At 34.3% G+C, this 27,241-nt stretch overlaps 2 protein-coding genes across 3 annotated transcripts in view; both read right to left on the bottom strand.

Moving 5' to 3' along the window:
• The window catches only part of LOC111691686, a 150,131-nt gene extending 139,367 nt beyond the window's left edge, over nt 1-10,764 (bottom strand). The window contains exon 1 of the mRNA XM_023454899.1: nt 10,502-10,764. Within this exon, the coding sequence (XP_023310667.1) occupies nt 10,502-10,728 (227 nt within the window). The 5' untranslated portion in view covers nt 10,729-10,764. The remainder of the gene's footprint in view (nt 1-10,501) is intronic.
• A 3,908-nt stretch (nt 10,765-14,672) lies between these two features.
• On the bottom strand, nt 14,673-27,164 carry LOC108912508 (phospholipase D2). 2 transcript variants are annotated; one of them, XM_018717747.1, is made up of 15 exons: nt 26,896-27,164; nt 26,455-26,624; nt 25,609-25,762; nt 24,757-24,963; nt 24,578-24,698; nt 24,327-24,469; nt 23,980-24,257; nt 23,689-23,924; nt 22,277-22,527; nt 21,181-21,934; nt 18,501-18,712; nt 18,316-18,441; nt 18,017-18,257; nt 17,623-17,961; nt 14,673-15,273 (listed from the first exon to the last, which is right to left on the bottom strand). In XM_018717747.1, exons 2-15 carry the CDS (start codon nt 26,621-26,623, stop codon nt 15,172-15,174), a joined length of 3,333 nt encoding a protein of 1,110 aa, XP_018573263.1. In that variant the 5' UTR covers nt 26,624; nt 26,896-27,164; the 3' UTR covers nt 14,673-15,171. The 2 variants fall into 2 exon arrangements, with proteins under 2 accessions (XP_018573263.1, XP_018573262.1); XM_018717746.1 differs by lacking the exon at nt 26,896-27,164 and adding an exon at nt 26,685-26,726.
• Nucleotides 27,165-27,241: the final 77 nt, after the last annotated feature.

The following is a 27,241-nucleotide window of genomic DNA, read 5'->3' as shown; positions in this document are numbered from 1 at the left end:
ACTGAAAGGGGTGCATTTTCACCCCTATCTCCAATTGCCACCCTCTAATTTAATAATACTACGCGGATTTTTCATTTAAAATTACCCTTTGAACGATTCAAGCAATAAAATTGCCTTGTAACCCTGTTTTTTGGATATAATCAATAGCCTATAATAGGTGCAGCTTCGTATCTCGAAAATCAAAGGAGATATCGTCTACTTTTAAGTTTAAATATCTCGAAAACAAGTGGTTAGGCGTAACACCTAATTACGAGATTAATGTTGGAACTTTTGAACGCGAGAAGTAGCAGAATCCGACTCTCTACCCCAGACGGGGCCCAACAACATCCGTCTCCCCAAATAGGCCGGTCTAGACCACCAGAAAGAACACTGCCGACTACCTGAATTCTGTCGGGCAGATGACGTGAATCCTAAAATTCCCCGCAGCCGTCTTTTTAATGTAAAACATCAGTTTTTCATCGGCTCTTACCTGGCCGAATGCGAGCATTTTTTTTACATTCGGGTTGTTTTGTTGTCTGGTCCCCGATAGACTCCCGGGTTTACACATTCGCCGGCTGGTGCGGCACAGTGGAGTAGCGGGCGAGGGGTTGGGTCCTCGTCCCACCCACGGCACCGCTTGCGCTATACACCTCGGTGCAATCTGTGTTACTCGGCGGTGCGCCATATGTTCGCCTTTTGATTCGTGCGTGTGTTTATCTCTGGCGTTACGTGTCGCGAACATATGATAGGAAATTCGAGGCATCTGGCAGCCCGCCGCTTTGTTTACCTTGCTGAGCGGTTTTCCGAAATGTCACGGAAATATCGGCGCGATATAAATAAGCTGATCCCGGTCGAAGTGGAAAGCACTCCAGGAATAGACCTTTTTAGTAGTGACGTCACATACGCCAAATAATAGGCAACCCCACTAGATCGACTTTCGACGTACTTTGGACGTAAATGCCAAAAAAAATGATTTCGTTGTCATGACCTTAAATATTAGAAATATTTTAGGAGGTATTTCGGGGTCCGAGGGAAGTGAGGAGCGCAGGGGGGTCATATGCTTTTCTTATGGGACTAAAACCCGCTGCCAATTTGAAAAAATTAAATTCTATTGAAATTATTTGCTATAAACATTATCTATATAGCAAACAAATCTACTCATATGCACATAGCATACATAATGACTAATTAACAACATAAAAATATCATATTTAAGTAGTTTTAAATTATATTTAATGGACGCATAAAGACTATGTAGATGTGACAACAGCGCTAATAATTGACTAGCAGTTGTACACACTGCGAACCAACAGACGTCGGACATCGGAGATATTGCGCGTCAAATTCGGGTAAAAAAGCGTACGCGTTCAAAAATGTATTGTGTGTAAACTATGTACAATATAATTATTATATATAGCAAATATATCGTATTATCCTCGCGAAGATTTGTATCCTTTATTTAACATTTGTAAATCATGTGAACTGGTAAAACAACGAGAATTATGTTATTTAGTTCTAAAGAAATGAAATGACACTCGCGCCCATCTCTCGTCCAAGTCAAAGAAGATGTTGGATGCAATTTTGAAGGTTCTGTGATAGAAATTACAATATTACTCACTGTTCTTAATCTCTATTTTAGTAATGTTACAAAAGTTTTGCAATTATAATTAATTTTTTAGATATAAAGTTTGCCGAGAAATATTTATGTTCCTTTGTTATTCCGTACAAATACTTTTATCTCAAGTATTACTAATTATATTAATCAAGTAAAGAAAACTTTATGTAATCCTAAATATTGTTGGGTAATGATTACGATGTTTTCATAAACCATTAAATATATTAGGGTGAGTTGGGGTAATCGTGAACAGGGGTAATTGTAAACAAGTTTCATAACTTTTGAATTTGGCGGGTAGCAACGACGTACAACGGCATCCATGACATATCGATTTATGTTTTGTTATAGTACAGCAATAACGATTTCATTGTGTTGGTTTTCTGCTTGTGGCAGTTATTTTTCGGAGATACGACTCAAAAGTTTGTTAAGCAGAATTTACTTTTGCTTTTTAAATGTGCATAAATCAGATTTTGATAAAGATAAGGCAATTTATTTATTTAGTAGCGTTCATTATTGAATGAACAATGTGAAACCACGTTACTTTTTTAGGTTAGGCTTCACAAATTCATAGTAGATGTGTGTTTACAATTGCCCCGTTAAAAAATTTAAAACGGGGTAATTGTAAAAACATTTAAGGGGTAATTGTAAACGCGTTTCTATATACTCTCGGAAACACAATGGTGCGAAATTATCAGAAGAAACGACCGAACATTGAAAGATACAGCGAATTGGATCTTATTAATGCTGTTAATGATGTACAGAATATCAATAAAACAGGACAGACAGGGAGACTGACAATATTCCCATTGCCGTTATATATCAAAGGTTTAAACGAAGAAAAAATACCATGAAGCCTATGAGTTTGCAGGACGCCGTCTTGCAATCCCAATAGATGCAGAAACGACCTTGCGAATTGTCTTATAGCTCGTGCTAGAATAGGCTAGAATTTAGAATTTATAGAACAATAAATAGTTAGTTTACATTTGCCCCAATATTTCTATACATTTGTTTTTTCCTGGGTAATTGTAAACACCCTTTTTTTTTCGGTAACGGTTAACAATGTTAAGTTGCACGTTTAAGGCATTCTAGAAGGTGTTCCAAAGAATATCCAGTATTAAGGTTATCTTCACAACTGTTAAACTTCAAATTTTAGACTTTATCAAAGTTGATTTTATTAGAATCGTTTACAATTACCCCAACTGACCCTAAAAGGATTTATCAACTGTACTTTTTATTCCAATAAATATATCACAGCTTCCTAGTCTTTTTTAATTAATCTAGTTTTTAAAAACATTACAAAAAATCATCTGTTGTGGATAATTTATTGTTGATAACAATGTACATGGAATTTAGGAAAAATGTATATGTTTGAAATCAATTTCGTTTTTATCAAGTCTTTCAAATGTATTCCTTCCTTGCTGTCAGCTGATTGCGACGTTGCCACATTAATCCTCAAGTCGGACAGAAATGCAATTATTGGTTTCTGTTTCTAATTAATACAGCTGTACTATGTTCAAAACTTACATTAGTTTTACATCAAAAATAAGATAATACTATTAGACATATACTAGTAAGACATACTATCTATGGAAAAGTTTTGTTTCACAATTTCTACATTTTTTTCTGTTATGGGCAAAAAAAAGAGCCGCACCGTCCATCTTCGCCATATGAACCTATGTTAAAATGAACAACTTTCAACAACAATATCTCAAACTCTAGATTCAAAAAAAAATTCAAAAAAATATGACGCACAGAGCAAAGTTTACAGAATAATATTTATTCTGTAAACTTTGCACAGAGGGAGCACTGGCTAATACGCTATATAAATTTCAAGTACATCTGTGCATTTGAGTAAACCCGAAATACCTCCTTAAATACTTCCAAATGTAAATAATACACAAGGGTCAAATTCGGTCTGAACAATTTCAAACTATGGCGATTTATTGCGGGTTGCCTAAATATGTGATATCACACTAAAAGAGCCTATAGTTCGGCGCTGCTGACTTATTTAACCACCCACACTCGTAAAAATGTAAATGTAAAATTACACACTAGATTCTTGGTTATTTTGACACCACGCTAAGTAATAAAATTACATCTTGTTTGATGTACTTGTATAAACCCAGATTAAGCATTAAATCTTACATTTTTTATGTCATTTTCTCAAAATGTAAATTTACATTGTGGATGTAAACTAGTCACGAAAATTAAGGGATGTTAAAAAAATCACAAATTTTTGGGTGATTTTCAAAGAGCTGTAACTTGGATGGAAATGGTCGTAGAAAGAACCTGAAATAAAGGAAATTGAAGCTTCAAGTTTAAAATTTTTAAGCGTCAGAGTAATAATAAGAAAACCAAGGAAACAAAATGTTTTCCAAATTTTTGCTTGTCTTTAAAAAGGTCTTCATTATTTTTTTTTGGTAATTTCAGCATAAATGCACTTTTAAGTAATCCATTCAAGAACGCAAAAGCATTTCGAGGTGGGAAAAATTTTTCGAAGTGATAATGTTGGTTGGAAAAAAGGTAAAAAATTGCATAATTAAGGATATTTGAATAACTTTGCAAATAATGGATAAACTAAGAACATTAGCTGTAAGTTTTCAACCTCAAAGAATCCTAAAGAAACCCTGATAGCTTCAAAGTGCTGCGATTTTTTTTCCTTCTCCCCGGAATGTTTAAATTTGTTGTTTTTGCTGAAAATAAATCAATGTAACCAGTAATTTTTCAATTTTAATTAATTTTTTAAGTCGAAAATGTTTTTAGCAAATCCATAATTTCTTCATCAAAAAATGTTAATTGTCGTGAATATCTAAAGCATTATTCTTTTGGTTGTCCACGCTCTTTGAGAAAAACAAATCGAGATAAAAGAACTAATACATTTAATCTACAGGATAAGAAGTCATTCGTTCCTACAATCTCATTTTTCTTTCAATTACCTCCTCGTTTACTTTTAATTAATCGAATGGATTGGTCTTTGTCTTCCCGATTCTATTCTACCTTAACCGATAATAAAGCCCTGATAAGAATGCCTCGTTATTTTTTCCGTCAGATTCCGATAATTCTCGAATCGATGACGGATGGTAAGAAACGATTATTTCATCAATAATGCATACGGCGGCGTTCGTTAAAACTGAAGTCCTGTCAGTCTGACGGAACGGTAACGAGTCACAGAGACAGCTAGTTGTGCCCAGCCAAAACAGAAGTAAATCAGTTTTTCCACTTCACTTATAGTTACATTGAAGACCGTTAAAGTGTGACGGTCCCATTCAGACGGGTATTGTTCCGGGGTTATTTCGTAGAATCTTGTAAAAATGTACCGAGTGCACAATAATACAATTTAGATCTAAGTTAAATGGTGATTGACAGCCATTTCAATCAATCTGCCTGGGTGGGTTAATTTCGATGCTTTTGGGAGGTCTACCGTATTTCCCGTGAGGAACAATGTCAATTAAAAAAAAATAAATGCGGAAACCTGAAAAAATACAGAGCGTTTATGCCGTTTTGTGAGTTAGTTATCGAGATATGAAAGCTCAAAGTTGAATTGATTTTACGGCAAAACAACGTACAGTCCAATAACAATCAAAAGTGATTTTGATTGTTTGCAGCAGACTTTTTTTAAGCTATTTTTGAAAGTTTTTAAAGCATTGTTTGATGTTAGAAAATTTCTCATAAAAACTGAAGAACTTCATTTTAACATAACCTTATATTTCCCACCTATTTGGGGTCTATTTCCTCTGCTACCTCTAGCAAAACGCAAAATTTCTATACACATTTTTTTTCGATATTTTCATAAAACAAATTCAGCTGGAAATTGGGCCTTAAAATTCGAAGTCCCGCCACTGACGAAACCGGTAGCACTGTACTCAAAAGCAGAATTCCGCGAGATTTAGACATTTTTTCTTTTATTCTAATAAAACAGACGTTTAATTCGAGTCGGCCGTAACACTCCGTCAGCGTGTCGCACGGGTTAGGGTTTCGCATTCCGGTCCCTCCGATGAGGACGGTCCGCACCTGGCAACAGCGCTCGTTTCACCGTCGTCGGGAGGTAAAAAAGCACTTACCGGCGACACAGCCTAGGAAACCTCGGGCGGGCAATTTCTAAAAGCCGTTCCCTGTCAACCTTTCTTTGTCTCTAACAAAGGAAAATAATTAAAATTAATAAAGCATGCAGCTATCTGCTACGGCCAATCAGTACCGGCTGATTGGGAAAGCTGAAGCCGATCTGGGTGATTGTTTCGAGAGAGATTTTAGTTGTTTTTAACGCGGTGGGAAAATTCTATTATAAAAATTCGAAAAACCAACGAACGAAAACGTTAAATATTAAATATTTCCCAATACGTTGTCGGGAAATATATACAATTATAACGTTTTTATTATTACGTCCCTCAGAACAATCCGTTAATCATTAAGTCCACAAAGCAATTCCACGAACTGGCATCACGTTACCATACGCGTACCTCACGTCGCCTTCATTTGTTCGTCACAATGATTGATGCCGACATTTTCTAAGCTGGCTAGATCAAAAAGTATATATTTGGATTAATTCCGTGTTATTTTAGTCAAAACGTTTGTTAAGCTCCATATTGGCGGCTATACCTAAGTATGAACATAAAAAGATAACATTTACTCTTCTCTTCTCTTTCCAATGATCCTAAGGATGTGGAAGTTCATATCCAAAAAGCTTGGGATATTATCAGGAATATTATATTGTCAATACCTATGTTTTACATACCTATATAGTGTAGGGAAGTACCGATGGTCTATCAGAAATTACGTGAGAGCGATAAAGTAAGCCATAGAAATCCATGTGATAGACAAGGATGGCTATAATGAAGTCGTCTAATAGTCAACGCCCATTTCGCCCTTCCACAAATAAGAAGTGGATCTTATTTGTGGAAGGGCGAAATGGGCGTTGACTAGTAGACGCCTTTATTATAGCCATCCTTGTCTATCACATGTATTTCTATGACTTTATCGCTCTCACGGTACTTCTGATAGACCATCGGTACTTTCCTACGCTGTATACCTACTTACTTGACTATAATTGTCACATATAAGTATTATGCAACTAAAGACAACAACAATGTTTAAATGCGTAAGCGGTACAATCTATTTGATTAAGTATGTCAGTTACATTTGTTTATTATATGGTGTACACTTTCAATGTTGAAAAGCATAGACAGCTCTAGCTCTATTCAGTGAGTTCATTTGTTCGATTAGTGTCACATCCACTTTATTCACCCATTACGAAGAAAACGTAACACCTACTCATTTTTTATGTCGACAATGAATTTAATTAAGCAACAATTAACAAGTTTGACGAGAAAATAACAGTTTGCTATACCACTAGGAATAGATTGCGAAAAATGCGCTCCACAGCCGCTAGATAGCGAATTGAACTATTTTGATGGTCTCACAATGAAATTAGACGCATACAGGGTGTACAAATATTCCGTGTACACGAAGCTAAGTTTTCTGGGATCAAAATGAGTAGATTTAAGTAACTAAACTTACCTCTACATTAAAGTTGACAAAACGATATCCAGTGGCGGAGATACAGGGTATCGGTGGCACTGCTTTACAGTAACATTCATAATATTTTCCGATTCGTCTTTAAATTCTCTACAAATTACTACTCTCTTATGTTTTACGAAAAAAAAAACTGATTTTCGAGTAAAATTTAATAAACCAACTGAAAACACTTTTACTTAATTGACATGACAAGCACTAATCATTCGGTTATTTATTCGAATAAGGAAATTAATAACATTAGTCATCATTTTACTGATTTTATTTCAAGTACTTAAATGCTCAAAAATACCTCCATTTCTACGAACACTTTTTAGCAACGAAAATGTAATTTGTTCGAAATTTATTGTTGCTTGAATCTGATGAAAATCATTATTTATTCTTTCTTCTAACTGCTCAGAATGTCAAAGTTGCTATCGTAGCCCACTATGTAATTTTAAAAAGCATTATATTGGAATATCGAATTCTCACTTCGTTTTATAAGTTTTTCTCGAAAATCGGAATTTTTTCGAAAAACATAAGAGAGTAGTAATTTGTAGACAATTGAAAGACGAATCCGAAAATATCATGGTTGTTACCGTAAAGTAGTGGCGTACTACTTTATTTAGAAAAATGTGCCACCGCTACCCTGTATTTCCGCCACTGGAGCATGAAAATTTTAGGAAAAGCCTTCAGATTTTAGACAATGTTTACATAAATACATGTGCCCAATTTCAAATTATTTCACTTACTAGTTTTTAAATTATTTAAAAAAATGAAAAATATCTTTTGAAGTTTAACACCCTGTATTTTTTTAACGAAGCGTCCTAGATAAAAACTTTATAGGAAATACTCCTCTTAAAATACACCGAAGAATACGAGGTTCCATTTTTGGTCACCATTTGTGAATCACCCTGTATAATGGCTAATTTTTTTGTCACTGATAAATCTATACATGTGGTTTTACCAATGATAAAATTTCAATAACCCCGAGTTTTGTCGATGTCGCCAGAAATGAAACAAAACGTTACATTTGATTGGCCATTTACAAAACAATGAATGAAATAGTCATGGTACTTAGTTGATAAACTTAACGGAAATCGCGATAATAAACATGTCAATTAAATACTTGCACTTAAGACAAATTTATTTAGAAAACGGCTTTATCTTTTTTTCCTCAAGTTTTTACCTAGTACTTACTCATAAAACGAAATTAAGCTATAAATAATAAACTATAATTTTATTGCTAGCTAAATTTTATGTACCTGCACCTGCATTATAAAATAGTAGGAACAGGTGACACCTATTAGTTTTTTGCATTATTGAAGTGTCGAATTTAATATACATAGGTACTACTATTAGAGAATCCACTTAAACATAAAAAATTGCAGTTTATTCAAAAACTGTTAGAAAATTATAGAACCTGGTGCTTCAAATACATACACTCACCTGTTTTTAAATAGCAAATGGAGATTTTTTTATTAAAATAATTTCTAACGGTAATTTTTTATATAATAATTACCTAGTATACATTATTTATATTAACAAACCTAGTGGCTAGAACATTATATATCCTATATTAAAACAAAAGTTAATTTTTTTCCGTTTTCTTCCTATTTTTCCGTGAAAAACCGTTTCCTAAACCAATATTATCAATACGTAAACTAATTCAAAACCTACAACACTGCATATTGACAAGACTACATCAGGTTAATATTCCCACTTATCGATAACACCTTCCTTATCTCCCCATCACAATAGAGACTCATATTTTATATAACAATCGGACACACGTCACCTAGTGTTTACTTACCGGATTCCCTAGTTTAAAATTTTACCAATATCTACCTGTCCTCCTACGATTCGATGACTCTGAAATTTATCTTGAAAGGAAGCTATTAGAATTTACGTAATCACGGTTTTAGAGATTTATAGATTATGCGCGGAAAGCTGTTAATCAGCAAAACCAGTTATAATGGTTAAATGCCTGAGTGATAAGAGGAACAGTCAAGATACCCCCGTCACGTATGCACGTTTGTGTGTGTGTGTGTGTGTGTGAGAAACTTTCGAGGATGGACAAAGTGAAATGAAGTACAACATACCTGTGAGCAAGGTCCAAAACCAATGCATTCTGATTGTACCACAAAAATAACGCACTGTACACCATTATTACCTAACTAAAACGTAAACTGTTCACTGTTATTCAATGTAGTTTCTCATGATGGCCACCGTAGGTACGGCTTTTATTTCCATGGCCTATTATGTTAAAAAAGTTATTGTCTCTATGCTTTGAATCCAATAGTTTTAGGTTATGGTACTTGTTTCAGTTCAAAATTAAGAAAGCGTCTATAAGAAAATTAAAGTAGTGAAATATAAGTGCTTAAAATGAATCTAATTTATTCATTACAACTTAAAATTAAGTAAAGTCTGACAGAAGCACGAAAAAATGTCCTGAATTATATTAAAAAACGTTTTTAGAAACAGGTTTTGATTGTCGTTTGTTTGGGTAAATAAACACACGACTAGATTGTAAGTAGGTGTAAAAGCTCGAGTGAAATCAAACGTAAATAATGGGAAGATAATAAACAAACAGATAATTCTTTGTAAAACTAGAAAGGCAACATGATGTATTTCGAAATGAGAAAACTACTGTAGATGGTTGGTGAAACAACGAAAATCATTTGATTTTTCACGTTCTAATTTTAAATTATCGAAATGTATAATTTTGGATTGTTTTCTAAACCGAACATGGCACATTTTCCGGTCAAATAATTAGTCTTTATAATAAAGGTAGGTCTGTTAAAGAAAGGTACTACAAAATCTGGGAAATTTGTGGGTTCCCGGGGACATCGTAAGTTGAAATTATTTAATCAAGAGTCTCTTCCGCTCGTTAGCCCTTTAAATTGAAACAATCAAGGCCAAATCCATTCATATTCACGGTTATTGGCTCCAATATTCACTCTGTGTGTCCGATTTAACGTGGAAATGCGATCACAAATCTAATTGGAAACGGAATTAGGCATGTACGGAGCAGGTTCGTGATAGCAGGGAAAATAAAAGAAAAACTCGAAACTCGTTGCGGAGTCTACTAGTAGAGTGCAGGCCGATAGCAGCAAAAAGTGCATACACAAAGGATGCAATTGAAAACGGCGAGGATCGTGCGAGGAATACCTACGCGGCGAATAAAATGTCATTGACTCCAAACAAGTATGTAGTAATCGCGAAAGTATGACCAGTTAAAAAAAACCAGTGCACTCTCGTTTTCGATTTGCACTATTCGGTTAAGGTAAAGGCCACGGCAATGACCGTGTAAGCGTTGCAAAACCTCCCAAATTGCTATTGCTGAATGGAACGCCGGCTTTAGAAAGTAAATTCGTAATAAATAAACAATAGACCCACCTGTCTGAAGATTCAGAGCTGTCGTATCGGTCAACGCATCTCTTTTTTCTACAATCGTCCTCGCAAGGCAAGAATCCCTCATGTTTGGATCCATCGTTATCATCACACAACTTATTAAATAACTTATCACTCGCACTCGCAATATAAAAGCTATTCACTTTCTTACACGGAACATCATTCACACTGTCATTTGTCTCACATGCCATAACATTATTGAAGTCTTTCATAACTGTCTTTTCGATTACATCGCCGATCGGATCACCCGTGCACAACCCGTCTGCCATTTTGAGAACACACTGTCGCACTCGACGTGAACGCGGCGGCGCGCGGCCGCCGCGCGGGGTCCGGGGTTGTGTGCACTGCGACGTCACGGCCCCCACTCTGCGCTGGTGCATACGACGTTCATTGGCCGCTCAACAATTACATAATTTACTTGACCAGTTGCGGGTAATGACATCTGCTTGCACTCCCGTTGCATTCATTGAAAGTGTATGATTTTTTAAACTCTTAATTAATAATAGCACCTATGGACGCGATTGTTTTAATTGGACGTCGAGCTCAGCGGAACTTTTAAATGGGATAACTTATGCGCATCCGCTGCAATGCTCGTCCACATTTGAATAATGCATTATCGATGCTCCGTGGCGTTGCCTGTTTATTAAACAAAAGTTTTTGAAATAAACGTCTCAGTGATACTTTCCTAGCAGATCGGTAATACTGAAGAAATTGCACAGAAGTCTATTGAAAACCAGTTTTTTTTTGCATTCCAACATTTATTAGGGTGTTTAATTATTCCAATTTATCCAATTTTTATTTATTGCTAATTATATCATCTAAAGACTATCCAGATTTAATTACTGCTATAGATTAAAATTTTAGGTTATGTATTGTCAAATAAATTGTTTCGTATATTAATCGATACGAAAAAAAATGCTCACTCCAGTAATAAAGGTTTGAATAATATTTAAGGAGTTATTTCTCTAGTCAGTTTAAGTGTGTACAGTCTAAACGTAATTATAATCTTAACCATTTTGTCAAGTTTGAAATTTGAAGAATGTCCCAGCAATAAATGGGCCATTAAAGTCATTGATGGCGGAATATATGACCATCTATGTATTACACTAATGATCGTATTTGGTAGGGTTATCTTTTTCTCAAGTGACGTCACCACATGCGCTTAGTTCACACCACGATAGAAACTTCAACTTCTTGCAGAGATAACCAGGAAAGGATAATTTTTTATTTGATTAATTAGGTTTCCCAAAAAAAAAGTGGCTAAAAATAAGATACCTACCATGTACTTTTACCTTGACCGTACTGTTTTGTGCTACTGTGCTAGAAATAATCAGTTTTGATAGAAATAAGGAAAATTCATAATTATCATTGAACTTGAGTAGTTACAGGCACTTAATAAAAAAATAATCAAGCACTCGTAAGGAATTTAGATGTTTTTTATTACAAAAACAACTTAATACCTCCTTTTACATAATTCATTATCTTAAAAGTTAACTGTTAACTGATTGTATGTTAACTGGGTATCTTAAAAAAGTGATCCCTTATTCCTTTTATTTTGACTGGACTAAAACCTCGTTACGTCTTGTTATTTGACCTTGAACTTAACATTGCATAAAAAGTATTGTCATGGCACTGTATTTACCCGCTTGGATAAAAATAACATACAGATAAGATAAATTAACGCTATCTAGGTCCAGTTAGAAGAGATGCTGTGCTGAGCTGGATCAAAACCCTCCCTCGAGAAATCCATGGTTTAAATTTATTAAGCCAATTTCCATACTACTCAAAATACCGTCACAAATACTAGAAGGGGTGGCTTGATATTTTTTTAGAGCTGAAATCAGTGTTGCCAGTGTGACTTTAGTAAAATCGGCCATTTTAAGGACCACGCATACTACGCACACTAGATTTGTGTTCTAGATAATGGCAGCAATGCATCAGTAACGGTGTTACCAACTGTAGCGAAAAAAAATACTACGTTCAATCATTCTAGATCTCCCTGTAGTTGGACCATTGAACTAATTGGTACGATCAAGGGTAATTAGGCCACCTCTTAGGCAGCTGACGCCCTCAGCGTTGAATACAGTTGAATTATTGTTAGTATACAATTAAATAAGGAAATAATGCATATTTAATGATGTGTACGCGTATCTAATTGACATACTTTTTATTTGTTTAATTAAATAATTGTTTTGTAACACCTGGTGATTGTCGTACCCATCAATAACACCATAAATATTTATCAACAAAATAGGTGCGACTCGAACAAATTTGATTGGCGCAAGCGACAAACAATAAATATTAGTTGCTTTAAATCGAATTTATTTCGTTGAACATTTAAAATTGCCGCTTCGTATTGATAACGGACCTGGCAATTTTGTTCGAAGCAGCACGTCGGCATGCTAGATTCGTACCGACGCACGCGCACTGCCACTACTCTTACGTTTCTCCCCCCACTCCTAGACACAACCGCGACAATCCGAACCACCGTTACTGTAGAGCGGCACATTAATAATTAATAACGAAAATTGTGATGTGGAGATCGTTTATTAATAAAATATCTCTGTTTAAGTAACAACTAATACTGGTAAAGCTAAATATATGTACATGGAAGTTTGTATTGCAAATATAGAGTTGTGTTATAAAAAAATAAATACATGGTGTATATCTATAAAAAAAAGGTTTAAATGCAATGTAATCGTGGAACTGGAAGGGATGTATGGTGGAACGGTAATATTTCGTTAAAAATATTTAACGTCTAAAGTTAAAATGTACTTAGGTGGCGTAAAAATGTTATTTAACGTTAAAATAGGAACGGATGTGTAAAATAATAAAAAATACAAATATTTAGGCGTAGGGTCACTGTGTCGCTTATCAACCAGTATCAGATTTCGCCAAATTTTGTAAAACTCGAGCAGAAATAAGTAACCGCCACCTTAATGGTCACAAAAAATAAAGAAAAATGTCATAGAAAAAATTCCGCAAAAAGATTTTTATACTTTGTTGTCATGGGAATATTTATGGTTGATATCGAGCAACGGTTAGTGGAAAACAGGTAAAAAATGAGTTTCAATTGTTTTTCTCTTCGGAAACCTTATTTTTACATCAGAAAATACAAATTTTTGGTCAAAAATTAAAATTAAGTAAAAAAAAATCTACCGGTCGAAAAACGGCGCACTGACCTTACATTTGATGCATAAAAATTGTTAATACAGACCACGAATTAGAAAATTAAATAACATTATTAATATCCATTCATTTAGAGGCACAAGCATATTTTGAGGTTATCAAGCCATAGCCTTCTTTGCATATCTACAGTTAGACTACCTGTCAAACTTAGGAATAAGAATACTAGATGGCGCCACTGTCAAAAGCACCATTATGATTTTTAATTTCAATAATTCTTTCTGGAATGGGTTTCTTTTTTTTTTGATTAAAATAAATACTTAGGAGTTTCGATGTGCAGCGATAAACGCCTGCAGAAAAAACAAAAATCGTAACTTTTTATTTGGAAAACGGAAGAAGCACTACTCCTACTCTCGACGATATTTTAATGTCAGTTATGCTCCTTCTAACCGTACGACATTGCAACTTGCGGCCAAATTTGAAGAGACACGATCAGTAGGACACGACGAAGGGGGGGAAGACCGCGAACGGCAAGATCCGTTGAAAATATTCAACGTGATCGGGAAAGTGTTCATGAAGACGTTCTTTGCAGCTAGGGATCAAATGGCGATAATTCAGCCCAAAGAATAATCGCACCCAATTTTGATCAAACACTATCGGTAATTGGAGATCGATACAGGGAAATGCTGCTACCACGACAAGAAGATTAACGCTACTGGTAACAAGAGGATGCCGCTGCCCATACTACCAGAGCCACAATTGCTCTTTTGGGGATACATTTCCAGAAACGGGGAATTGAGATGGCCCCCAAGATCTCCAGATCTCACTGCCGCAGATTATTTTCTTCGAGTTTGATTTGGCTGAAAGGAACGGTTTATGCGAACAAGCCGCAATGCTTGGAACAAATTAGAGTGAATAATAGGCGAGAGATTTGCTCGTATTTGTCATAATTTTTCATAAATATTGAAAAAAAACTTCAAGGAACGCACTTAATATTCTGAGTTTGAAATTTACTTAACTTTTCATATGCTTTTTTTAATTTAAAATCGTGAAGGTACTTTTGTTGCACCACCGTGTATGAGTGTGATAGGGAATTTTTGGGAGTGTCGCCATCTAGTATTCTTATTCCTAAGTGTAACCGGTTGCGTAACCATAAGTACATAAACTAGGGTAATTAATATCAGCATATACAAAGACCGCCGATTTTAAAAAAATTTAAAAGACATTATATAAAATATACGTACGATAAAACTACACATTTAAAAAATTATTGCACTTAATTTTCTTAAGGCAAAGTTTATATATTTTTCAAAAATTAATTCCTTGCGTATTTCCTAATAAGTTCACAGCTGCAGAGTATTTTTTTTTAAAGGTTTTCGATACATTTTTTTAACAATAAATAAATTTTAAGTGACTTTTCATGATTGTCGATTTTTTCTTATAAAATTCATAATTGCTACTGGCGCGAAGTGCTTAGTTGCGTGAAACGTACAAATTATTGTATGCATTATATTTACTTGAAGGCACGTTTACGTCCACAAAGCAGTGGGCATCAAACCCTCGACGGAATTCGCTGCCGGCGTCAGGTTTTCTTTGCACAAGAAATTCAGCGGGAAGAGGACCAGATGACCCTAAAAACAAGTTGAAATTTAAAATATATCACTTTTAATTTTAATTTTAGAAAATTATTAATTATCGTTCGATTAAGCTGATTTTGGGGAAAATTTTTGAATTTATTTGAATTAGCTTAATTCTAAACCAGGAGGAATGTATTTTATAAACTTTCCTCGATATTTTGATAATAATTATTATACAAATTATTTGAATGTGTGTGTCTCAAAAAGTACCTACCGGAAATATTTTAACATTTTATAATAATTTGCGATTGTACTTACAGACTGCTTTATTTTTTTTGAGTGTTAGTGCATTGTTTAATTTAAGACTTACTTTGATAAATATTTATATCGATCGTATTTGGTGTCTGTTAAAAAAAAAGTTAGAAGCATTTTCAATAATATCAATTATCAAGTGCGAAATTAAAAAAAATGTTTAAGTTAATAGAGTCCGGCAAACAGCATAAAAATATGTATGAGAAATTATTTAAAATATTTCACAAAAACACTGATTAAACGGCGACGAATAAACTTACTATTATTTTAAAGCACTGTGTTTAGTTCGTGAAACTCTGATTTTGAGAAAAATTTTTGAATTTATTTGAATTAGTTTAATATCGACTCTAAAATAAAGTAAAACCAGATTTATTTTTCTAAAAATCCAAGAGATATGTAGTTTACAAACTTTTTTAATATTTTGATAATTATTAACAAATTATTTAAATGTATGTGCCTCAAAAAGTGACTTCATATTTTACAATCATTTTCGATTATACTTACGGTTTGCTTTATTTCTTTTGTGCGTATAGGCATTGTTTAATTCAATATCTACTTTGAAAACTATTTATTTGGTGGCTGTTAAAAAAGTCACTACCATTTTCGATAATATCGATTATCAAGAGTGCGAAAATTAATTCTTAGTTAGTCAATAGTCGTGCAGAAACCATAAAAAACTTGTACGAATAATAAAATAACGAGAAATTAGTTCTAATTTTCACAAAAACACTTGAGTAAACGGCGACAAATAAACTTACTATTATTTTTAAAGCACTGTGTTTAGTTCGTGAATCTCTATATCAACGATCACAGCCATCTAGTTTAATTAATTATTACGTGTGTAGATAAGCTGATTTTGAGAAAAATTTTTGAATTTATTTGAATTATTTTAATATTTCTAAAATTAAATAAAAACCCAAATAAATTTTTTTTAAAATCCAAGATATGTATTTTATAAAATTTTCTAATATTCTGATAATTATTAAACAAATTATTTGAATGTGTGTCTCAAAAAGTAACAAATCTTTTCACATTTTACAATAATTTTCGACTGTACTTACGGACTGCTTTATTTTTTTGTGTTAGTGCATTGTTTAATTTAAGACCTACATTGAAAAATATTTATTTCCAAATTATTTGGCGTCTGTTAAAAAAAGTCGGCAGCATTTTCGATAATATCGATTATCAAGAGTGCAAAAATAAAGAAAAAAGTATTTAAGTTAGTGGCGTCGGACACAGAGCATAAAAAACATGGAAGGAATGATAAAATAACAAGGAATTATTTAAAATGTCACAAAAACACTGATTAAATGGCGACAAATTAACTTACTATTATTTTTAAAGCACTGTGTTTAGTTCGTGAATCTCTATATCAACGACCAGGGCCATCTAGTTAAATTAATTATGTGTTTGAACGAGTTGACATTGAGAAAATTTTTTGAATTTATTTGAATTAGTTTAATATCTAAAATAAATTAAAAAACCAAATTTATTTGTTTTTAAATTCAAGAAATACGTATTTTACAAAATTTTTTAATATTCTGAGAATTATTAAACAAATTATTTGAATGTGTGTCTCAAAAAGGAAATATTTTCACATTTTACAATAATTTTTTATTATACTTATAGATTATTTTTTTTTTTAGCGTTAGTGCAATGTTTAATTTAAGACCTACTTTGATAAATATTTATTTTCAAATTATTTACAAATAATAAAATAACAAATTACTTAAAATGTTTCACAAAAACACTGAATTGTGACGAAATGACGGTGACGAATTAACTTACTATTATTTTAAAGCACTGTGTTTAGTTCGTGATTGTATCAACGACCTTGACCATCGTTACCGTTATTTTAGTTTTTATTTTATTCGTTTTAAGCGACTTTCTAGCATGTTTTTACTGGAATCGAAACAGAATCAGTATAGTGAAGCGTTTAGTTTAGTTTTACTGTAATATTTAAACTGGAATTTACTGAAACGTCTTGCGTAGTGTGTATAACCGTTAAAACCTCATAAAATTATTTATTTCAGCGTTTAGCGACGGTACGGTGTGAGAACACATTTTTGAATATACTTTTTTTTCACTTGCCTGGATGCTGTCCAACATTTTCTGCGCCCTCGAGTACTCGTTTACCCACAGGGGCTTCTCCTCGTGGTTCTTCTTCAAGTCGCCGAAGGTCTGCACCGAATCCGTCGGCAAGCAGTGGAACACCTTCTCGTAAAACTCCGTGTTGAGACTTGCCGTTTTGTACCAAACCTCCCGATAGAAGTAATCGGACGTCGGATCGGTAACGTCCAGGTCGAACACCTCGTTTTCCTGCCCCAGGGTACCCAGGTGCTCCTTGAACAAATGCTTCCTCAGGCTACCAGCGAACTCCCCGCACGGGAAGGACTTGCCGTTCATGATGCCATCTTCGAAGGCTTCGTCCTGGAAAATTTTTGATTAGCGATGCGTCGAGCTTTAAAAAAAAACGGTGGTTTACTTCTATGATGACGGCGATTTCCGAGTCCCGTTTCCCTATGAGGGACCTGTCGTTAATGTTGGCGGAGCCGCAGACGACTATCTTGTCGTCGACGATCATAAGCTTGGAATGGACGTATATGAGCTCGGTTATCGGTTCCGAGTTTAACGTCGAGTGGTTCCTTAGACCGTAGAACGTTATGTATTCGGACGGGTCCTCGATCCCGGCACCTTTCAGCCTGTTTAGGATAGCATCCTGGCCCCTGAAATCCGAACATTAACATTTGAAAAAAATTCGATCAGATCCGATTCAACGCTTACTGTGAGATCGACGAGTAGTTCCAGTGAGTTATGGCGTGCAGGGACGTCCCAGAGGCCCCGCCGACTTCCCCCTCGAAGCCGGGCAGGAGCGGCAACACCACGAACACCCTGAACACCTCTCCGGACCTGCAATTTTAAAATCGCGTTAGAATAAATGAAAGTTTAGTACAGCTGACGGGACTCACTTGTGCGCCCTCACTATTCGCTTGTACAGGGCGTCGGCGATCTGGTTCCTGACGTTGGGGTTCCTGAAGGGCAGCGTTATGAAAAACTGGTTTTCTATGTAGATGTAGTGCTGCGCCTTGGTGATGGTGTCGATGTAGGCCTCATGGATGCTCTGCTCTACCGTGTCCGGCTCTAAAAAACCACAAGACCATGTACTAACACTGCGAAGGACCTGAATGGGACAGACAAGACAGAACATGTAATGCATCTCCCAGTTTCACAAAAAAAATGTGCGAAATGAATAAAATTAGTTAATTATTCCGAAACGATGGTAATTTCGCGTAAATGGGCATGCGTGTCAAAATAAAAATTTAGAAATAAAAAGAAGTTTCCATGTACCAAGTTTTTAGTAACTTTAGATGTCACAACCATTATTTTAGTCAATTTTGCGTTTAGTAACTTTTTTGTTATTAAAAATCCATATATATTTTTTAAACATTTAGAAAACAAAATACTTTTTACTTAGAGAGAAAAAAAAAAGAAAATTGTTACCTGGACTTTTATGAGTGGAAATGGTAAAGGGGCTTATAATAAACGAAAAAAAAAAATAAATGCGTGAGCAAGGGCGGCGGAGGGTTGATTTCGGGGGTTGAAAAGCTATGAAAAATTGTATCATTGGGATTTCTGGCGAAAGTTGACGTCAAACAAAAAAGTATCCAATACAAAAGTTGTAGATCATGTAAAAATCTACAACTTTTGTAGAGGTCACTTTTTAACATAACCTCAAAATTTCTGAGAAAAATGCGAAAAACAGGTTTTTTCTGATTTTTCGTTTTTTATTTCTCGTTTCCGCAAAAATAATTTAATTTTAACAAAACTTGGTGAAAGTATACCTTTCTCTGTCTTAAATAACCACAAATTTTTATAGATGAAAATATCAAGAAATTTCGGAGATATTAATTTTTTTTCGACCTGAAACACTTTTTTTTCAAAGAAAAATTCTACTTGGAAAAATCATCGTACAGAATTCTGCCGGTAATCATTTTTTTCGTTTTGACATATACTTTTTGGTGAAATACAAAAATCTGTAATGACAGTTCAAAAACATGCTCAAAAATGCAAAAAAAATTACTTGCAACAATGAATTTTTCAGTAATTGTTGATAATTTGTTTAAATTTAAAGAAAAATCAAAAACTACACCCTTCAATTGTACGGAAAAAATACAAAAAAAACTGTCTCATTGCTTGACCCAAAACTTTATTTTTGTACAGTATTGCTATAAACATAAGTCGAATAGTGAACAAATAAAATAAATAATAATTTTTTTTCATAGGATCGATTATTTTTTTAAATTTTGATGAATTCATAGATATACAGTGTGTCCAAGATAAGGATGGGATTGCATTAGGATCTAGGAAACGGTAAGAGATACGGGGTGGCTCAGATTAGAAAAAAGTTGTGTTTTTTTATACCTAACAATATACGGTTCAGAAAGTTTTAAAATTCCGGGTAGTTCCGGAGATATCCAGAAAACCTGAAATTTTTCAAAATTATCTAATTTTTTTCTGGCTTTATTTGAAAATAAATTTTAAAATAAATTGCATATCTACAATGCCACTTTTTTCGTTCTATATAATGGCGTCAACATTTTTGCAATCCGATGTTTCGTCTTCGAGGGGCCATTATCGGGTTAATTTTTTTAAATACGTCGCTGCTATTTTTATGACAAAATCGAGTCATTTTTAATTCTGAATTAGAGGATATTACTATTGAAATCAATTAAAAAGTTTTTAGCTAGGTTTTTAATTTAAACAAATTATCAAAAATTACTGAAAAATTCACTGTTGCGTCCTTTTTTTTTATTTTTTTGCAATTTTGAGCATGTTTTTGAACTGTGATTACAGAATTTTTCTTTGAAAAGAAAGTGTTTTAGGACGAAAAAAATGAAAATCTCAGAAACTTCTTGATTTTTTTATCTAAAAAAAATTGTGGTTATTTAAGACACAGAAAGGTATACTTTCACCAAGTTTCGTTAAAATTAAATTATTTTTGTGGAAATGAGAAATAAAAAACGAAAAATAACTGTTTTTCGCATTTTTTTCTCGGAAATTTTGAGGTTATCGTAAAAAGTGACCTCTACAGGAGTTGTAGATTTTTGCATATCTACAACTTTTGTATCGTCAACTTTCGCCAGAAATCCCAATTATACAAATCAAATTTTCATAACTTTTCAGCTCCCTAAATCAACCCTCCGCCACCCCTGCTCACACATCTTTTTTTTTAGGTTTATTATAAGCCCTTTTACCATTTCCATTTATAAAAGTCTAGGTAACAATTTTTTTTTTCTTCAAGTGTAATTTGGTTGGACTATAAGGGCTGGTAATAATAACAATTGAATATTTCAAGTGTGTGCAGGCAAGCTGACAGTATTGGAACACTATGCGAAATGAACGGCACATTACAATTTCTATGCAGAAAATACAAAAAATTATTTTATCAAAAATATGACTTGCAGTATACTATTTTGGAACTGGAATACAGCTGGTACAACGGTTGTAACGATTCAAAACTTACTACCATCAAAAATAGTCAAAATAGTGCCAAAAAAAATTTATCTGTGTTTTTTAAAAGCTAAATTTTCATACGCAAGCCCACCGAGATAATTCCACACAAACCGAAAGGAAAAACCAAAAACTCACCTGACACGTCACCTTGTGCGTCATATTCGGGAAGTAAACGGGCAACGTATCGTATCTATCGTAACTCTTCGGCATCAAATAGGGGTATAGGTCGTTCTTCTTGGCTTTCTCGAGCTTCGTGGCGTTCCACCGTTGAATAAAATGCCTCGAGACGTCCCTCGCCGCCGGCCCCTGCACGCAAACCCCCATATCGTGCCAAGGCATCCTAGGCGTCGTGACCCTATCTATAAAATCATCGAACGGCGAGTCCAGATTGGTGAAATCCTTCACTATGAAATTTACGTAGTCCTTCCCGATCCAAAATTTAGCCGAACCGTCGAGACTTTCGATGATTTGTTCCGGCGTTTGCAGATCTTTCTGACACACTTCCGGCCCGTCTGGTGTGTCCGGCTGGTCGGTACCCTCCTCGCTCTCGTGCGGGTTGTACACCAAGTGTATCAGTTCCTTGCCCTTATTTTTAATCGTGTCTTTGATGTCGTTCATCAAATTTTTCCGTTCGGGGTCGGGCGTGTTCAATTTCGCCTTGTCGGGCGCCTTGCAAGGCATGAGGAGGTCATCGCCGGGTTCTAGCTGAGGTAACGTACAGGACTCTTCAGGCGTGGGCGTATCCGGTTCTTGTACTTCGGGTAGGGGGGTTTGTTTGTAATACGGAACGGGGATCGGGTATATCACATCGCCGCCTGGGACGCTGGAAGACTTTTTTTTCAACGTGGACACGTCTAACGTCGGGGTTATGCTACCCAGATCAGTTAACCTGCAAGGAAATATGTCTGTAAGTTTCGTTTATATGTATTTGTTATCAGATTTTTGCCATTTGTACGCTTATGACAAGCACTGACACGCTCGAGACATAACGGGAAGTCAAACCACGTAAGCTCAGTCTTCTTCCCTTTTTTTTACAAGATAAGCAAAGATAGAAATGGGCATTTGTAAGATACAATTGGAACAATATGCGAAATGAATGACACATTACAATTTTTTTTTAAATATTTTATCAGGTTAAGAAATATTTTGGCACCGTTATTATAATATTTTAATTTTGATTGATTGCTTTTATTTAATAGATTGTAACTCGACGAAAACATGCAAAACGTACCTGTGCTTATCGTCGTCCCACCTGCCGTAACACAAGTCGATTCCGCCGAGGAAAGCAAACGTCTGATCTATGACCACCGTTTTTTCATGGTGGGCCCACAACAGTATACCAGCCCGCGCGTGATCGGGATGCCTCAGTACTTTAATGTTTTCCGATGCCGTTATCAACTTCTGTTTGCTATAGTAGCTGTTTAAACCCAGTGCCATTTCTACTTCTTTGTACAGTAGGATGTAAATTTTCACTCCTTGTTTCTACGAAGGAAATAAATATGGATTTATACTTTCTGTTTATTTCTTCGAAGGTACTGGATGGAGATTTTGAAAAGAATTGAACATAAATTGAATCATTCCTAAAATACCATGAAAAAACTGATAAAATTGTCCAGAACTACTACATCTCCATCTTTTTATAATCACATTATTTATTTTCTTATGGATATCATGTTAGATTTTAGAACCATTGGATGGAGCATAAAAATACGAGTTCAACGATATGTCACACTTGAATCAATCGATTTTATTAAGTCAAAAACGTCGATGTCATAATTTATTTAATTTAATCCCCAATTTAATCATAGTTGCCATGAAAAACATATGCCGGACGTTAAAAACGTTCATTTGTTTATCATGGCAACCATGATAAAATTAAATGAGTTATGAAATTAAAGTTTTTTGACTATTAATAAAATTGGTGGTCCCAAGTGTGATACATCGTTGAATTCATAATTTTACACTCTATACGTTGTTGTGTAGAGCAGTTATTTATGTGTAGATATTTCAATGCCAACAAAATTATGAATGATCTGTTTTTACTATTTGGTTTTTAAACATACCTACTTCTAGTCGTGACAGTATTTTTAAAAAAAGACATGAAACAAAATGTAACATTTTTTTAAAGACTATTCACAGTTGAAAAACTTAAGTCAGTAGCCTTGATTGCAGTGATTTTTGTTAAATATTTGCAATTAGATCCCGCAAAACATGCCCGTCACTCGTTATACTATAAATAAGGGTGTCGGAGGTTTGAGGAGTGTCGCTAGTAGTCTCTTTCCTAAGTTTGACAGATTGTCTAACTGTAAATATACAAACAAGGCAACAACCAATAAAAAATAAGTTATTAAAACAATTGAGTGTAGCATTGTCTACTTTACTTCTGTCATTTAGCTCTGTCAACTGTCAAATTACTACCAATAAAAAATAAGTTATTAAAACAATTGAGCATAGCATTGCCTACTTTATTTCTGTCATTTAGCTCTGTCAACTGTCAAATTACCAAGTTTAAAGTTTGACATCCCTAAAACTTTAACATTTTAAAAACATTTTTAGTATTCTTGTGCATAAATTCATAATTTTTACAAAGGAAAAAATCTATTTTTGACTAGCGAGACATTTCAAGAAAGTTCCGGGACTTACCGCTTTCCTCTCCAATAATTTATCGAGCTGCCAATAGTCGGCCACGATGGCGGGCCTTTTCAGGTAAATCTCGGGGCTCAGCCACCAGTCCGTAATGAACACTTCCTCCTTAGCACTCTCGATAGCGTCTGCCACAGCCGACATGTAGGTGGCGCCGTCGACAAACCAAGACGCGGTGATATTAGTCCTGATGGGAGCGAACGAATGGTGCGGATTCGGACTAATGAACTCTCGAGCTGTAGATCGGTCGATTAAAACATGTTTTTTTTGTGCGTTTCGTTTATTACTCACCAGATGTGGCCGCGACTTCTTTCAAGGCCTCGATCCACTCTTTACTCCTCCTCCTCGTCCAGCAATTGATCGTAAGTTGACGACTTAGGGTTTGAATTTGAAACCCGGTGTGGAGCCCGAGGGCGTAACTCCCGGAGGCAACCTCGAAGCCTTGGTCGAAGAGTACCACGCGATTCACCCGGCCTGTATCGGGGTTTATGTAGCCGAAAAAGGTGTCTTTTATGAAAAACCACCGTTTTACCCAACGGGAGCAGATGATGCCGCAGATGTGTTGGCACCTGAAACGATATGGAACGTAAAACGTAGTAGGTAGTAATAGAGCGAGAGGAAAGGTGTCAGAACATTACCTAACGCAACAGAAACAGTTGTAAAACCCAAAACAGTTACAACCGGCATAGGTACTTCCAGTTTTCTTCTTCACCAGGCCTTCTTTTCCCTTAATTCCTAATCCGTTAATAAACGATAAATGAGACACTTGTAAAAACTCTATCTAAAAAGTTGTCAGAATATGTATTTCAACGATTACCACAGAGCTAATGTTATTCTGTAATAAGCGGCTAAATTCATAATTTTGTTTAATTTTTTTCGAGATACTTACAGTGGCGGGATGATTCCGATAAATCGTAATAGAGAGCAAGTTGTTGAGATAGCTTTCTATCTGCTTCATTCTATTTCCTAAACGATCGAAACTCACTAGAATTTCTGGTTTCTTCGGAAATCTGCAACATAATTTAAAAAACGTAACTCGGTTATTTTACGGGGAAAAAAGTTTCTTACCTTGGCAAGGCACTTTTTCGTTTTCCTTTAGGGGAAACCGGGGCATTTTCTTTGAAACTTTTCCTTTTATTTTTGTGGGTTTTACTGGGGAAAGGTATATTTAAACTGGTTCTAAACAGTACCAATTGTTGGTGCAAGTTTTGTATCTCTTTATATCTTTTTTTGATCTCCCATGTATAATTTCCATGCGTTAAAGATATCGAGTACCTAAAAAAGATGTTACTAGATGGAGATTTTGAAAAGAATTGAACATAAATTGAATCATTCCTAAAATACCGTAAAAAAACTGATAAAATTGTCCAGAACTACTACATCTCCATATTTTTATAACCACATTATTTATTTTCTTATGGATATCCCGTTGGATTTTAGAACCATTGGTTGGAGCATAAAAATACGAGTTCAACGATATATCACACTTGAATGAATCAATTTTATTAAGGATCTCATAATTTACTTAATTTAATCCCCAATTTAATCATAGTTGCCATGAAAAACATATGCTGGACGTTAAAAACGTTCACTTGTTTTTCATGGCAATCATGATAAAATTAAATAAATTATGAAATTGACGTTTTTTGACTATTAATAAAATTGGTTGTCCCAAGTGTGATACATCGTTGAACTCGTAATTTAATACTCTATACGTTGTTGTATAGAGCAGTTATTTTTGTGTAGATATTTCAATGCCAACAAAATTATGAATGGTCTATTTTTACTATTTAGTTTTTAAACAATAATAACATACCTATTTCTAGTAGTGACAGTATTTTTAAAAAAAGACATGAAACAAATATGTAACAATTAATTCAGTGTGTTGTCATTATGTAGATTGAAATTAAATAGACTTACAAATTTGGATTAAGCATGTGAGTGGTCAAGTTCCTTTCATAATCCGTAATCGTCGCATTAATATCGATGCCTGGTATAAAAACATTTCGGTGGTAAGACTTAAATTTCTTGTAGTTGTGAATGCAGTTATAAGGAAGTCCATCGATTTGTTCATCTAAAAGAAAACTAGCATAATATTGCACGATCATTGGTGATTGGGGAAATTTGAAGGAATTTAGAGAATTTCAAGAGCAATCAGGAGAGATATAGTGGTAAAATCCAAGAAAATATAGGACGTAAGAAGTTAATACTAAAATTTTTTTACCTCGTCACGAACTAATCTGCTCTAAGACAGAAATTAAATAAGATATCCTCACTGATTAGATTTATTACCAATTTGTTAGCTTTGGTTTTTAAAATCCTCTTATAAATAAGAAAATCTTGATCGGTCCATACTTTTAAATATTTTAATCTTTAAAAATTAATTCTTATAAAACTCTTTAATTTACAATTTTATAAGAAAATATGTTTGTCATCCTAAAATTACAACTACCTGTAGCAGCTATGTATGTAATTACATTACATAACACAATAGTTCATTAAATTAGTAACTTTGCACGAAGAATAAAGAGAATCTGTAAAAAGAATTTCATAATTGTTTACCCTATTGCTTCCATTGTTATTGATGGTGTTGGAAAGATACTTAAAATTTAGGAATTTGACAGGAATTTCGTTAATGGCATTGACATTTTATTTTTCAGCTGTCAAAATCATCATTTAAATTAAAAGTTTTATAGTTAAAAAAAATTAACGATACCGTCATTTCAGCTTGTTTCGATTAACATGCAAATATTTAATAATTATTACTTTCCAACTCCTCATCCGAGTTTACAATAGCAACGGGCCCATCACCCATATCGACCAGTTTAATGGTTTCCGGTACTCCCAATTCATCGTCATAGTCACCATCAGACCCCAGACTTGGTCTTGTGAGAGAAAGCTCGTTGATTTCTCCATTTTCTTCATCATTGTCCATACTAAAACAAAAAAAATCATTAAGAGAATAACATTCAATTATTTCAAAAAAATTATTCTACCTTATTATAGTACTTTGAGACATTTTAACGTAATTTAAAATATTGCAATTTTATTTTGTCACAATAATCATAATCATATCCTTATCTCTCAACTTGATAATTTCAAGTAAATACAATAAATATGAATTATCAGAACTGTAAAATTTAGTATCTAGTTAAGATGCTCATAAGTAAAACTCAAGATTGGATTCCAAAAAACATAACTACTTACCTGAATAGTTAACTACACGCACTGTAGCGTAACTAAAAATAAAACTTAAAATAAACGGGCATATGGGATTGGTCTTAATTAATAAATAACATTTTCCTGGCATAACCACACATTTTGTGTGCTCGCTTGTCGAAGTTGATTATAAACTAGTTCTTAATTTCCCTTGAAAACAGAAGTTCGTTGAAATGTGGAACACTCCGTCATTTATCTCAACTTGATGACGGCAAAGGAATAAGTCAGATGAATCATGATTTCTCTTTTGTATGCAATTCAATTCCAGGTTTTATTAATTAATTACTATTCTCTTTTGAAGTCGTTTAGTAGAAAATAGAATACTTTTTATATT

Source organism: Anoplophora glabripennis, unplaced genomic scaffold (genome assembly GCF_000390285.2).
Source record: "Anoplophora glabripennis isolate ALB-LARVAE unplaced genomic scaffold, Agla_2.0 scaffold452, whole genome shotgun sequence".
Lineage (NCBI taxonomy): Eukaryota > Metazoa > Arthropoda > Insecta > Coleoptera > Cerambycidae > Anoplophora > Anoplophora glabripennis.
Note: the sequence above shows the minus strand (reverse complement) of the source record. Positions and strands in the feature narration are given on the sequence as shown.

Bases quoted from the DNA above. Each gene is read 5' to 3' on its own strand.
- LOC108912508 (XM_018717746.1), bottom strand. From the start codon at position 26,707: ATGTCTCAAAGTACTATAATAAG. The intron at 24,964-25,608 runs GTAAGTCTATTT...CATCTTTTTTAG, and splicing joins CACATGCTTAATCCAAATTT to GTACTCGATATCTTTAACGC. The intron at 23,925-23,979 runs GTGAGTAATAAA...ACCGATCTACAG, and splicing joins AGAAGTCGCGGCCACATCTG to CTCGAGAGTTCATTAGTCCG.